Below are 15,880 nucleotides of genomic sequence, written 5' to 3' on the forward strand. Positions count from 1 at the left end.
AGAGAAGCCCTTGGTTATGTCCCCAAGAGGCATAGCTACACTACACAGTCTAGAAACACTGAGCAGTGCTTCTCGCAGCTGACTTTCCTAGTGTATCTATCACAGCCATGTTAATAATGGCAAAAACCAAAACAACAAAACCCCCAAACCAAACAGAACTGACTCAGATGGTCAGCAACTGAGAACTGGCTAAATAACTGTAGCACGTTTACTTTACTTGCAAGTTACAATACTGTGCATATTCATTTAACATGATCCTTAGGTTGTGGTTCCCAATCTTCCTAATGTGACCGTTTAATACAGCTCCTTATGTTGTGGTGATCCCCAACCATAGTCTTACTCCGTTGCTACTTCGTAACTATAATTTTGCTACTGTTATGAGCTGTAATACAGATATCTGCTATGCAGGGTATCTGACATGCCACCCCCACAAGGATTGAGACCCACATTTTGAGAACTACTGTTCTAGGTAGATATGGAATGACGTGGAGGAAGTGTTTGCTACGTGCTAGACAGAAAGAACAGACTACAGAGCTGCAGGAGAAGAATAGTACCAGCTAGGGAAATGTATAAGTTAGTTTATAGACAAAGAGGAGATTTAAAGCTAGAAGGAAGCATACTAAAATGTTAGCCATTTGGGGATCAAGGATGATGCTAATATTCATTTTTATTTTTTTCAAGTTGTTGCAATGTACATATGGTTGTTGGTGAATGTAAAAAAACCAAACAAAGCTGGGTGGTGGCAGAACACACTTTTAATCCCAGCACTTGGGAGACAGAGGTCAGCAGATCTCTGAGTTCGAGGGCAGCTTGGCCTATAGAGCGAGTTCCAGGATACCCAAGGCTACAGAGAGAAAACCTATTTCCAAAAACAAAACCAAACCAAACAACCCAACCAAACAATAACAACAACAACAACAACAAATGCCAACAATGAGGTTGTTCTCTTAGCTTAAGAGCCATTCCTAAGATGGACCAAAACAGTCAGTGTTCAGCTCCTGGGTCCTAAGCCTTCTGTCCCTCACCCAGCCCCAGCCCCTGTCTATCTGCAGGGCAGGGGCGCTTGCAGACTCTTTAGAGCTACAGTTGGGCTGCTGCATACACTCCCCGGTGCTCTCTGGAGTATGGTCCTGCCAGCTTTCGGCTACATCAAGAACACAGTTTGCTCTAAAGTGACAGGAGAATTTTCAATTTCCTAAAATCCATTTCTTGTCAACACTGGCTGCTAAATATTTTATGCCCTCTGGTCCTGTGGTACCTTGGGGACTTACTCGCAGAGACCTTTCTGCTTGTCATTATGATGAAAAGATGGCGTCCTGATGAGTGGGTGGGTGGGAAGGAGCAGAGAGGGAGCCCAGTGGAGAGAGAGAGAGGAGACCGGAGAGCATTTTAGCATTTTTTTTTCATGTTGCTTTGTGTTACTGTGTGTCTGGGAAAGAAGGCCACAGCTCTCAGAGGCTCCAGGCTCTGACACACCAGATCCCTGCACCAGATCCCATATGAACACTTTTCTGGTTTTCCCTCCTGTTAGTGATGTTCCTGCCAGAGCTTCAATTCCCATCATGAGAACACTGGGACTGAACCTTTGAGGGGACTTCTGAGGTTCTCGAGCTCCTGCACTGAGGGGACTTGTGGAGGGGGCTCCTTTGCCTAGTTGTCCTGAACATTCTAGATTTCCATTAAGGTGTTTCGAGCCAGCTGCTTTGCCACAGAGTGGCGAATGTGCACAAACGCATTGTCACAGGAGTAAATGAATGAGTGTCTACACTGAGCAGGAGGGCTGGGGGCAGGGTACACTTCCTGTTTGCTTCTAGGGTCACTAATGGGTCATCTTACTCAGGTTTCTTAGACACTGAGCTTCTTTCCCAATATGTAAATCAGAGTAATCAACATTATCCAGAGGAGTTGTAGCAAATGAGACAATATACAAGGAAGTTCTTTGTAGATTCTCAGGGAACTAATATTTACACCGTATTACCAGCTGGCGGCTCTGCGCTAGGCAATTATGTTCTTGATCTCATTAGAGAGATTCATTTCCTCATCCTTGATGAAATCCCGTGCAGGGCTCTCTGTAAAGGCATTTCCTTTCACCCAGCCTCAGTTTCCTACATTCTACCCCTGGGACTACGGTGGCAACTAAGTAAGAGAAGAGAAGTTGTATTCAGCTCTGACCTCATTTCTAGTCAGCACCAGGCATATAGCAAGTTTTCATTTGGGCTTCAAAGTACAGGGTGGAGGCCCTATCTGCTGAGCTGAAAGCCAACCTCCTGGGCCCTGACTTCTGCTTGACCACTCACTGCAGGCCTCTCACAGTGGTCTTTTGGGATTTGGTTTTTGTCTCCGCCCAAACTCCCTCTTTATCCTCTTTGCAGGCTTTAGCCATGCTATGCTCCCTGTGACTTTCCTTCCCAATTTTCACAGGAAGACCTGGGTGTTTTTAGTAGAGGGAGCTCTGAACACAGACGCCACCTTCCATATGTATATGGAAAAATACATGCCTGTGTTAAGAGTTCAGTGGGGGGAAAATCCGATTTTTACATCCAGACAAAGGAAGCAAGGATCAGAAGTAGAGACTTTACCCCATGGTTCTCAGTAAGTGGCTTTTGTGTTTTTCTCCCCTTCAACATGCTAGCTGCCTTCCAAGTCTTTGGTGTGAGTGCTTGGCAGTGCCTCTCTCTAAACCTAAACAACTTTCCAATGAGTGGATTGAAAGTGCTTGGTGCACTGTGTTGGCTGGTTGAGGCCCATTTAGAGAGGCAAAAATACTTGTCTGCACATCCTTAGGTTTTGGCTGCTTCCTCCTGGGTAATTCTAGCTTGCTCACAGACTGGAAAGGGAAACTCTCAAGCCAGCAAGGCGAAGCCTGCCAAATTGCAAAGTCAAGCTGCAGAGAACAGACTCACAGAAGCTGGCACAGGGAACACCATGCTAGCACTGGGCTGGGATGGGGTGTGGGTGCTGGGAATGCCAGCAGTGTGGTCATGGGGCTCAGAGGAAGGAGTTCAGAGATATGTGTTAGTAACTGAGGAAGGCCCAGTGAGTGAGACTGGGGGAGAGGGCTCCTTTCAGCCTCTTTATGTGCCCTAGGCTCTGATAACGTTAGCAGGATGGATGCTCACTGATCAGACTCAGGCCAAGCCCTGATCCAGGTCCTGGCAGTTAAGGACTTGGTCCTTGCCAAGTCATCATGGGATATATGCAGGAAACCCTGGATAGCCAGTCACTGGTCTCATTCCTGCTTTCTACCTGCTAAAGCCCAAATTCTTTGGCATAGTAAGAGGATCTTCTCTCACTGGCTGTAAACCACACTTCCTATCTCAGCTCCCTTCAAAGTGCCCTCTGCTTTGGATTCAACTTTCCAATGTTCCTTGAGAACATTTCAGATGTGGTCATACTGGCTGGTTCTGTGTGTCAACTTGACACAAGCTGGAGTTATCATAGAGAAAGAAGCCTCCCTTGAGAACATGCCTCCATGAGATCCAACTGTAAGGCATTTTCTCAATTAGTGATCAAGGGGGAGGAACCAGCCCATTGTGTGTGGTGCAATTCCTGGACTGGTAGTCCTGGGTTCTATAAGAAAGCAAGCTGAGCAGGTTATGTGAAATAAGCCAGTAAGTAACATCCCTCCATGGCCTCTGCATCAGCTCCTGCCTCCAGGAGTTCCTGTCCTCACTTCCATTGGTGATGAACAGCAATGTGGAAGTGTAAGCTGAATAAACCTTTTCTTCCCCAACTTGCTTCTTGGTCATGATGTTTTGTGCAGGAATAGAAACCCTGACTAACACAGTAGGATTACAGAGCATGCCACCATATCCAGTTTATATGGAACTAGGGCTTGAACTCGGAGCCTTATGAATGCTCAGCAAGCAATCTTTCACCTGAGCTGCAACCCCAGGCTCGCACTAGGCTTAGTAACATCTTTCCTTGCACATACTATCACTTTTCTGTTATTTTATGCCGTCCAGCAAACTCAGAGTCCAAACCTGGTACCCACGCCTCCTTCTTACTGAGAGTGGATGCTTTTTATTCACCACCTCTGAAGGGATGAGCAAGGTTGATCCCATGTGATAATACATGTGTTTTCAAGGCAATCTTGCCATGCTGATGCCTGTCAATCACTTTATTGTATGGTTAGGAGACAGGAAGTTCAAAAGATTTCACAAGCCTATCCATGCCCCAAGGCTTTGGATAGCTAAGGATCTACTGAGTGGTACAGCTAGGGTCCAAACAACTAACCAACAAATATTGGCTTTGCTCTGTATACTAGGCACTTTGGTTAAAGTAGAAGAGGTGACAGGCAGGCAGAATCCCTGTCTTGTGCAGCATATGTTCTAGAAAGTATACACATGCCTGCATGTATTGTCAAAGAGGAAGTTCAGAGATATGAATTTAAATTCACAATGGTCTGTTGGCCATAGAAAGGTTTTCTCCACTATCCCGTGAGTCTCTACTCTAGCCACACACTTGTTATAGCTAATGCTGACTGACTCTCAGGGCATTTGGATTGTGGCAGTTTCTTCTTCTGGGTACTCAGTGCAGGCCCTGAGCCACAGTGCTAAGAGTAGTCATCAGGCTGGGTGACAAGAGGCACAAGAACACACATGCATACAGGGTTCTGGGAGACAATGTCTTCTCACCTGAGAAATATCCATGACAGAATCACAGCTGAGGGGCCTGGCCGAGGTGAGGTCATTGGAGCCCAGCAAAGTGGAAATGATCCCATTTTGATCGACACGTCTGATCATGGTGCCATCCACGAAGTAAATGAGTCCAAACTTGTCCACTGTAATTCCTGGGGTGGAGAAGGCAAAACGGGAATTCAGCATTGGATCGGAGAGGGAGATTGGCAGTAGATAGCTTCAGGATGTAACACCTGCCCCCATCCGGCTCTCTGTCCCTCTGCTGGGATCTTGTACTTGGAATAAGTGCTATAGCACTGAGCGATCCCAAGTGGCTCTGGTCCCCTCTTTATTATTTAACAGTTTGTTTGTTATTTACTTTTGTTTACCTTTAAATTAAAAAAAAACCCTGAAAGTATTATTATTTAGTTGAGACAGGATCTCACATAGCCTAGGCTGGCCTCAAGTTTCAGATACAGAGAAGATGACTTTGAACTTTTGAATTCCTGCCTCTACCTTCCCAGTGCTGAGATTATATGTGTGCACTGCTATGCCCAGTCTTATGAAGTGTTGAGGACTGAACCAAGGACTCTATGCATGCCAGGCAAGCACTGTACCAAGTGAGCTACATTCCCAGCGACTCCAGTCTTCTCTTACAGATGAACAGGGAGCAAGGAAGGTGCTAAGGCTTTGAGTGTCCTATGAGCCAGGAGTAAAAATCCAATGGCCTAGACCTCAGGCTCTGTCTTCCCACTCTGCTGCTGTAAGAGACTCTTATCCTTCTCTTGGATATCAACAGAAACTGGGTTTGTAAAGGACTTGACGTAGAGGTAGGAAAGATTTTTCAGTGTCACTGTGAATTATTAATTAAATTAACCTATTTCTGAAGTCCTGTAAACACAACAATAATGGATCTCCTTTTTAGTAACAATTTTTCTTTTCTTCCAAGACAATCATACTCTGAGTTTATCAACCCTTGTTATTTCGGTTTCATTGGTCATTATAAGAGCACAGATTGAAACACAACCTTTGGGTCTGTGTAGAGAATGGGTTCATTGACTTTTGGATCTGTGGAGGGCACTCTGAAGATGGGGGTCCTGGCTGTCACTCAGCATCTTCCCTTTCACTTGCTGAGTTGTTTCACTCTGACAACTTTCTCCACGGGGGTGTGGGGCCCACCTCTTGGCATCTGTTTCCTTACTCATTATATTAAGGCACTGCTTAGAGCCTGTATCTCTGCCTTTGGCCTGAGGGCTTACGAGGAGCCCATGGCAATCCCAGGTGGATGTCTGAGAAAACTTCATGCAAAGGTTGTGTTTTTGAAGGGCAGCTTGGGGGTGGGGGTACAGAAGGTCACTCAGGAGGTCATTCCTCCTGGCCAGGGACTCATTTCAGAACCATCCAGGGAGCTTTGCTTGGCTTCAGTTCTGGTGATACCACCCAGGAGATGGCAGGGTCTAGGACTGATATGTGTTTTCGGAATTTCTGGGTGGTGCCTGGTACTCATGAAGGGTGACAAGTTTTGAAACGGAGACACAGGACTGAGTCAGAACCATATGGAGTACCATGGGAAATGACAGACTCAGGAGGGAGGTGGTGACATAAAGGGTGATCTTGATACACTCTCTTGTCTTCTGGCCAGGCAATGGGAGGGAAGGTTAGATGAGGCATGGGGAGGAGGCATCCTGAGTTAGGAGGCTCCTGGCTGAGTTACTTCACCCCTGACTCTTGGTTTCCTCATTGCTGTGTGGAATGACAGCTTCTGACTGGGGCAGCCAGGGAGAGAGCTCAGTTGGTAACGTGGGGAACTGAGATTCAGGTCTAGAACCCACACAGAAGTTAGATATGGGAGTGTTCTTACAATCCTGGCACTGGGGAGGTGGAGATAGGTGGATCTGGGACTCACTGAATTCTGGGCCAATGAGAGGCCTTATCTCAGAAAAAAAAATCAAAAAAGTGGAATGACATCTCTGGTCTCTGGTCTCCTATATAAACTATGAATGATTGTGTACTCTTGACATATACCTGTGTACTTCCACAAAACACACACGCACACGTACACACACACACACACACGTACACACACACACACACACACACACACACAGAGTAGGGTGGGGAAAAACAGCTGACTTTGAGTTCTTAGTTCCCAATACTCATTAATGACCATTCTGACTGTGTAACAGCAGACAATGCTCTGTGGCTTCTAAGGCCTGGATGAGTTCTCTGGTCCTTGTGTTTCTTCCAGGCCTCCAAGGTTCTCTGAGTGATGGCCACATCAGACCACTCATTCCATCCCTCTTTAAAGGACCAGGAAGCTAGAAAAGGACTTTGACCAATGTACAGGCAGCCTCCGGGCTGGGAGCCTTTGCTGTGGTCCTGCCTAGAATATCAATTAATTTCCTTCCTTAAGCAGCAGGACATGAGTCAGGCCTGCCGCCTGTCTGCCTGGCTCTGCCCTGTCTCTCTCCTCCATCTGCCAGGACTGATGAGTGCTTCATGAACAATTGGGTTTCTTGTTTACAAAGTTGGCTGCGCAGGCTAATAGAAGAGATCTGTCCCCTGATTAATTACTTCATTTTTTCTCCTTTTGTTGTGCTAAATAGATGGACATCTTTTCTCCTCCCTCCTGCAAAGTGACTGCAAACTGCAGCACCCTTGTCATTTCTGTCTGGGTTAATTACAGGCTTTTGGGCGATGGTACTGCCACTCCATCTGTGTGGGTGAGGGAGGGGACCGCAGGCATGCAGAACAACGGAGGGATGCCAGGAGAGACGACAAATCTCTCAGCAAGAATGGTTTTAATTTGAAGAGAGTAGGATGGTGCAGTCAACAGGGGCCTCGGGATCATTCAGCTTAGCCTGCTTACTCACAAACTGGGACACTGAGGTCCGACAGGGGAGGTCTGAGGGAAGACTAGAGGCAGAGACAAACTTCAGTGCAAGGCTGTGCTTGCTCCCCACTGCTCAGTCAGTACTAAGGAATCACAGCTAGCAGGGAGTTGAACTATTGATGACATAACGTTTACCCGTAGAGTTGTCACCTGACCATTCCATTAGTTAGGTAGACAGTCTGTCACCATGTTATATGATGCTACGTGATTACATACTACATAGTAGTGATACCAATAGGGAATTTCCCGTGATGCTATGTTTACTATGTACCTAGTTGTTTGTACTAGACATTTATATTCCTGACATTTGAATTGGATTATGACTGTGCAGAACAATCCTGTAACACAGAGGAGGAAAATGAGGTTCGGAGAGGTTAGGCAACTAACATCACACTTGCTAGATGACAATGTCTGAACACACGATTTCTCAAGAGTCTACGGCTCTGATTTGAAACCAAATCTGAAATCTGAAACCAATCTTGAAATCTGGTCCTCTTTAACACTATAATTATTTCTAATAGTTTTACAGGACAGCATGTGAAATATATCAACTTTGACCCCCAGAACAATCTTAGAGGTAGAGGTAGGTGGTACTATTACCCTGATTTTATTGAATAGGTCCCTGAGGCTTAGAGGCTAGACGTCCCTGGCTGTAGGGCTTACTACATAGTAAATGCCTTACTGAAGGACACCTCTTGGTAATGATGGCTTCTCTTGTGTCAAGTTTCCTCAGTCTCCAGGCATTCAGGCTCAGAGCCCCCGTGGACAGCGTTTCCTTTTTGCATCTCAGGGTGCGTGTCTCCTCTCTCCTATCAGAGTGCTTACCGTTCAGGTGTCATTGATTCTGCTATGGTCAGCTTTGCTTTGCATTCTGAAGCTCTGTGCACTTGGTATATACTTGATGAATGAAAAATTAGAGACTCATCTCTTTGAGTCTACTTTATATGCAAGGAAGACACAGGACAATGTCTTTGTGTAGCAAAAACCCTGAGGGAAAGCCCGCACGCCCGATAGGAGGGAGTTGCTCAAGGGATGGAGTGTTGGTTTGTTAGAATCCTACACAGCTGTTAAAAATGAGTAGCTAGGAGACTATTTACTGTCATGGAGAAGTCATTTGGCATCGTTTAGATAAAAGCAGCTTGCTAACAGAGTGTGCTTGGTGTTTCATCTTGTTTGACTGCACTGACTAATGTGCACAAACACTCCGAAAAAGAGACAGGAGGAAAGACAGGTATTGTTAACTGGGATTGTTTCCAGCAGGTAGAAGTATCACAATTCCTCTGTACACACACACACACACACACACACACTCTTCCCACCCCACCCCCTGGTAGGCCTCTTGCTGATAATTGCTTATATCAAATATAAACACACTAACACACAGACAGGTAGGCAGACAGACAGACAGACAGATACAATTTTAATGACAAACAAATGCTATTGCTTTAAAAGCAAAGCCTTACCCCTGGGATTAGTGAGCGTGGCTTCTGTGGCTTTTCCACCGTCTCCACAGCGAGTATCATCAAAGGGGAGGCACTGGTCACCAGTCCCTGCTACCACCTCGGAGTTCTTGACCAGGTCCTTCACCACTGTGGTGGACTTGACCTTGAAGACCCGCCGGCTATTGGTGTCAGACAGGAAGACGGCCCCGCTCATGGGGTCTGTAGCCAGGTAGTATTTGTGAGCTGGGCTGTGACTGCAAGAGAGTCAGGGCTAGGGTGAGCACTTTGCTCTCTCCATCACATAACTAGAGATACACAACGTGACTATGGCCATACCATCCTGAACATGCCAGGTCTCATTTGATCTCAGAACTAAGAAGAGTTGAGCCTGCTTAATACTTGGATGGGTATGTACAACATGAATTCCCCAAACCATTTGAATCTAAGCAAAATGCTCTAATGAGGGTGCTATCTTCATTGTGGGTGACCTGAGAGCTCGGCTTAATGATCCCTCCCCCTTTAAATTCCTAATGCAAAAACCCCTTGCCTAGCCTGAGGACATTGCTCAGCCAGTATAGTGCTTGCAAGCACCAGAACTTGAGTTCAATACTCAGAACCTATGTTAAAAACAACATCATCATCAACAACAACTAACCAACCAACCAAACAAACAAACCTTGCCAGCTGTGGGTCCATGTCCTTGTGATGACAGTGTTTAGGAGACAGAGATGGGAGAATCCTGGGGGTCACTGGCCAGCTGGCCTATACTCCTTGATGAACTCTAGGCCATTGAGAGACTGACTCAAAGGGAAACATAGGGTATATGGTGCTATCCAAGGTTGTTCGCTGGTTTCTATATGCATATACACATATCTGATGCCTACCTGTACATACATGTGCCCTCTCACACACATATACATACATACATACATACATACATACATACATACACACACACACAAAAAACCCCCACCAGGCCTCTTGCTAATGATTGCCTATATTAAATGCTAAACATGTACTTTTTTTTCTCTTATGTGTATTAGTGTTTTGCCTTCATGTACACATGTGAACTGTATATGTGCAACGCCCACAGAGGCCAGAAAAAGACATTGGATCCACTGGAGATAGAACTGTAGACTGCTGTGAGCTACCATGTGAGTACTAAAACTGAACCTGGGTCCTCTGAAGAGCAGCCAGCGTTCTTAACTACTGAGCCAATCTACTCCAACACATAAAAGATTATCAATGAATCTTGTCATAGGAGACACGCTAACCCAGGATAGGAGCATGAAAGCGTTTGACTTTAAACAACAACCCAGGAGTTTAAAACAAGCCTTTCTCTCTAAGGTTTTTACAGCAACTTCCAATTCTGTCTTGAGACTGGCAGATAAGACACTGGCTAAAGCTGCCTGCTGCCAGTGTCTGCCCTATTTCCGGGTGTTCCTAAGGGTGAGGTAATCAGGAGCCCAGCTGTCTCTGTCCTGCAGTCAGGTATAAATGAGATGCAGCAAACTCAAGGAAAAGAAACAACAGAGGAGCGGGGCTGAGAGGGTCTGCTTCTGGAAGAAAGTCACAAAACCTGGGCTCTGGTAACAGGAAAGAAGTCAGATCACGGAGAAACGTGAAAGAGATATTTCCATTGGAAAATGTCCAGGGCATGAAACCAGATCAGTCTGGATTCTGTGGGTTCTGAAACTTGGGCCCCTGGGCCTCCAATTTCCTTCATCTACAAGATAGTGGTGTTAGTGTTTGCTTAAAAATTGGGACCATTCATATGAAACCACATGTGTCTCACATGTAGTATGATGCATGGCACACAGGAGGAATTCAGAAATCACTGAGTGGTGGTGCTTGTGTCTTTGGAGACGACTTTCAGGTAGGCGTCTCCTAATAAGTACAGATTGTACTACTCAGGGGTATTGATTACAACTTCTTCCAACTCTAGAGTACATGGATGCTAGGCTTACCACTGGGAGCCCACTGTGATGTCAATTTTCAGCTCCTGTGTGTGGTCTGATCACGTCAATATTGTATTCAAACAGCATGTCAATATTGTACATTTATCAAGCATAGTGATTAACCCAGGTCCTTTGGAAAAACTTAATTTTATAAACTGGTGTTTATCACACGAGAAGCTTGAGACACTGTGTGTGTTTGTGTGGTGTGTCTGTACCTGTCTCTGTGTGTATGTGTGTGTATCTGTACCACCTCCCCCCACTGTGTGTGTGCGTGTGTGTGTTTAGAGCCATGGCGTCTTAGTCTGGCCCTGACTTCTCATCATTAGAAACATCCCTTGCCTTGGTGGTATCCCCTGGGTCAGAGCCCGGTGTTTAGACCTGCGGCTCTCTTACTGTTTTCTTTCCCTGAGCTCCACATGACATGCTGTTCTGCACTGGCATTTCCTTGCCAGCCCCGAGTTTTCTTTCCCTGAGCTCCACATGACATGCTGTTCTGCACTGGCATTTCCTTGCCAGCCCCGCACTGCTATCCCATCACCTCCTAACGAACGAGGGCAGGATCTTCTTCCTCAGACTATTTTTCTGATCGGATCCAAACCTCACCAATTTATTTCCATGTTTCAGTTTGCAACACTCTCCCGACTTTCAGAGGAAGCACAGCTCTTCCAAGGCAGATCCAGCAGAGGAAGGCAAGGCAGCCTTCCTCTCAGACATCCATATCAGGCCCCTTGATGCCTCTACCCACTCCTCTGCTCTCTGTCGTCTATTTTCAAGGCAGCCACTCAGGGACCTTTTCTGCCACGTTTCCCTGGCTGTTTTTCCTCTGTGGCCTGGGGTTTATACTAATGTATGTTTTACACCAAGCATAAGGCCTGACGATTTATGTCTTTCATACCACCTTCCAGTACTTTAAGGGGAAATGGCTAGATTTTTATCCAGACTGCATTTCCAATGCCCCACTTGCAGTCTCCAACCCTTCAGAGCAGCTTGTCTTAAATAGATGACAGCATGTCCATTTTCAGTTTATTTAGGTGGCATTTGCATTAAAATCACTTGGCTTTGCTTCTACTTCTCATGGGGTTGGCAGTAATAACACAGACGTCCTGTTTATCTTGAAATGTTCCCTTGGGACTTAGAAGGTGGCACAAATTTAATCTTCCCAGACAACCCTGATCCTAGCTTAATAAAACACAGTGACCTTAGATCCTGCTCCTTCATGCTGGAGCAACCCAGCCTACCAGCTTCCCCATAGCAGCCGGAGGGCGGGGGACTATTTCATCTCGGTGTGCATCACTCATGATAAGCTGGTGCTATCTACCTTGGCAGAGAGAGGACCCCGAGGGAGTATGGTGGAGGGACCTGTCCGCTTAGATTAGCCCCTTGAGTTTCTAGCTCACATAGTCCCACACTGCCCTGGAGAAGTGTCACTCACGTGGAATTTCTCAAGTGTGTGAATTCCAGGAAATGGTGGCCTTGTCAGGATTGTCCTAGACCCCATCTCTTATGCTTATATGGTGGTCAGCATGGAAGGGAAACTGCTTGCTCTGAGTGGAGACGGTGAGTGTTTAACTGGGGCAAGTCAATGAAATAGCTGTGACTGTCAGCTGTCCAGTGGTTAGGTCTCTGCTCTGCTACACATGGGCCTTTATACACACACACACACACACACACACACACACACACACACACACACACACGTTTGACATTTGTTTGTTTTTCAGACTGGCTCATTTATCCCAGGCTAAACGTCAAACTCGCCATGTAGCTGAGGATATCCCTGAACTCTTGATTGTCCTGCTTCTGCCTCCCAAGTGCTGGGATTGCAGGTGTGTATCATTAAATATGGCTTTCTTTGGTGCTAGAGATCAAACCTAGGGCTTTGTGCAAGCACTCTACCAACTGAACTACATATCCAGTTCCACATTTCCTCCTCATGCCAGCCAGCACTAGCAGCTGCACTGTATCTGTGGTTCCCTCTGTGCCTTCCCCAGGCCGCCCCAGCAGCCTATAGGACAGAGCTATGGAGGTGATGCCATGGATTGGGATGTATCTGACACTGAAAGATGTGGATTCTGTCCTAGTCTGTGTCTGCACTCGACACACATGGCCTCATTCCCCCGTAACTAACACATTAAGTAGGGACTGTCTCCCTCCATTTAAGAAAACTGAGATGGACAGAGATAAAGTGCCTGAGCAGGCTCACAAGCTGCCGAGTGGATTTCAATCTCCGCGTGCTTCATTCCAGTCTCCTTCTATTCTCCACATAGCTGCACCGTTCCCTGAACACATCAGCTCTGCATTCTGAAGACCTGACGGTCTGCTGCAAGTCACACAATCCTTGAAAGCATAGGATGGAAGAAAGCTCGGGGGCCCCTTGGACTTGGCTATCTTGAGAGATTCGGCTAAGTACTCCCTCACCTGTGCTACCATTCCTGCCCCCTGCTTTTCTGTTATATCTTCATGTTTCCACCAGAGCTGTGGCAGATCTTGCTTCTAGTGTCTGTGGCACTTTCACAGATTCTTCTCTGATGACTTGTCTATTTCCTCCATAAAGCCTTGAACTTGGAACTGGAGAAATGGTTCGGCAGTTAAGGACACTAGCTGATATTCCAGAGGACCTGATTTCAATTCCCAGCTCCCACGTGGTAGCTCACAACCACTTGCAACTCCAGTCCTAGGGGATCCTATGTTCTCTCTGGCCTCTAAGTATACTGCATACATGTGGCACACAGATATATACAGGCAAACCATCCATATAGATAAACTACAACCGCCACTACCACTACTATGAATACCTTCTTGAACTCTTGTAGGATAGGGACTGACTTCAAGTCCTAAATGATTCCACTAACACAGATTCAGAGGAAATGTTCTGAAAAGTTCTGCTGAACTTATGTAAGAATAAATGAATGAATGAATTTGGCTTTGTCACTGGAGGATACACAGGAAGCATCGGTTGCTAGTGATCTTAGATTGATGGTTTTGTACATCAGAACCATCTGGAAATGAGAAGAAGTAGCCTGAACAAGCATGACTGAAAGGGGCTGGGCTCTGCCCTTGAGGTCTTTTCAGGTGAGTCCTAGGTATAGCCAGACTTGGGAATTAAGCAGAGTGCCTTAGACTTCAGCGTGCAGAGGACGCTCTTGAAGATGTTACCAAAATGCAGATTTCAGTTCCATAGTGCAGGACTCGGCATTTCTGATATTTCCCAGGCCTATCACTATCAGTACTGCATTATAAAGGCCTAGGGATGTGCTGCAAACCATGTAAACCTGAAGGCATGTGATGGAAGATGGCCTGCAGCAGAGGCCCAGAGACCCCAGGACCAGGCCCATGGACAGGGAGCATTTTCAGGCTCCAAAGACTGTGTCTAAGCCAATTCTTATGGCCAGGACCCTGAGCAGGGCCAGACGCAGAACTAGATCACAGCCCTGTGCTGGAGCTTGCTGCAGAGAACTCCCAGGTCTCACACTGTCTTCTAGCTCTGGGAATGTAACCTTGGCTGTGGAAACATTCCTAAAGTGAGTGTGTTGAAGTCAGCCCTCCCTCTTTAGGGGGAAGTGGGGATGGATGCTCTCGGCAGACTGGGAACTTGGGAGTCTCTAGTGATGAAGGATAATCTTTTCTCTACTTCTGAGGGAGAAGCCTCCTTTGGTCCTAGAGTAAGATCTCCTTTGAGCAAGGAGCCTTGTTTAGCCACTTTGGATGCTGCCCTGACAGGAACTAGTTTACATGCTCCCACCACTAGAGGTGAGCGCTGGAGCCAGAGGGGCAGAGGGTCTAACACCAACTCCGCCATCCACTATCCACTTCCTGCGTTTGCTTGTGCAGATTGGTTTGCTGCTTTGAGTCTCTGTGCTTAATCTGAGAAATGGGGCAATCACATCTACTTCAAAGGGTTATTTTAAGGATGAAAACTATACAAAGAATATAAACCTCTGCACACAGTGTCCGTCCCAAGAAAAATCGAGTTGTTTGATAAATGGAATGTTTTGGATTTTTGTCTTTTTTTTTAAACTCTTGAGACATGATCATACATATTCCAGGGGACCTTGAACCTACTAGATAGCTAAAGATGATCTTGAACTTGTGATCCTTGTTTCTCTATCTCCTAAGTACTGGGATTTGAGGACTGCAGCATCCTACCCAGTTTCTGTGGCGCTAGGAATTGAACTCAGTTCTTCAAGACTACTAAATAAGCACTCTACTATCTAAGTTATATCCCCAGTCCCCCAAATCTGGTGACCCTAAGAAATCTCTAGTATATTTATGTTGGTGAATAATAGCCATGTATTCTTGACTTAATTCTGAGTTGCTAGTCTATTTTCCATGACAGTTAAGGGCTCTTTTGAGTTGGTACCATATGTGTAGCTTGGTTTGAGGGAGGTTAAGTTCATGCATAAGAACAGGCTTCTAACAGCCCTTCCTGTCCCCAGGGAAGAAATCCTAGAAGACGTAAGGATGCTTGTTTCCTGAACAGGTCCACAGCAGCAGATGCTGAAGGGACTCGGGCTACTGGGAATGCCCAGGATAGCAGGTGGCATGAGACTGAAAAAGTCAAAGACAGATAAGTCTCTCCTGGGGGTGTACACACAGGCCAAGGTTCCCATGGAAGCAAATGCTGTCATTGGAAGAAAATGAAGCAACGGACAGATGCAGAAGATACACTTCTAGAACTTCTTTAATCTAACCAGTATTCACTAAAGGGTGCAGGCACTGAGGCTCAGAGAGAGGAAGCAATTTGCCAAGATCAGTACCAACCAAAGATTGCAGTGGAAACTCAGGGTTCCTGCCTCCGTATTAGGAAAGTGGCAGGCAGTGGGAGTCTCCCTTTACACTCTGTATCACTTTGTAGATTGTTTTTTTCTCACCTAAGAAAGCAATGGGTTGAAAGAAGCCAGGGGCTTGGTTTTTTTTTTTTCTCACCTAAGAAAGCAATGGGTTGAAAGAAGCCAGGGGCTTGGTTTT

General features: G+C 46.1%; 1 protein-coding gene across 5 annotated transcripts in view; it reads right to left on the bottom strand.

The window, feature by feature from the left end:
• Positions 1 to 15,880, bottom strand: part of Tenm4 (teneurin transmembrane protein 4) — a 725,631-nt gene that overhangs the window by 38,651 nt on the left and 671,100 nt on the right. For all 5 annotated transcript variants that reach the window (XM_028770606.1, XM_028770607.1, XM_028770604.1 and 2 more), the window contains 2 exons: positions 8,976 to 9,208; positions 4,638 to 4,792 (listed from right to left, as the gene is read on the bottom strand). In XM_028770606.1, the coding sequence (XP_028626439.1) occupies positions 4,638 to 4,792; positions 8,976 to 9,208 (388 nt within the window). The remainder of the gene's footprint in view (positions 1 to 4,637; positions 4,793 to 8,975; positions 9,209 to 15,880) is intronic.

This window comes from Grammomys surdaster, unplaced genomic scaffold, assembly GCF_004785775.1.
Source record: "Grammomys surdaster isolate TR1022 unplaced genomic scaffold, NIH_TR_1.0 203, whole genome shotgun sequence".
Lineage (NCBI taxonomy): Eukaryota > Metazoa > Chordata > Mammalia > Rodentia > Muridae > Grammomys > Grammomys surdaster.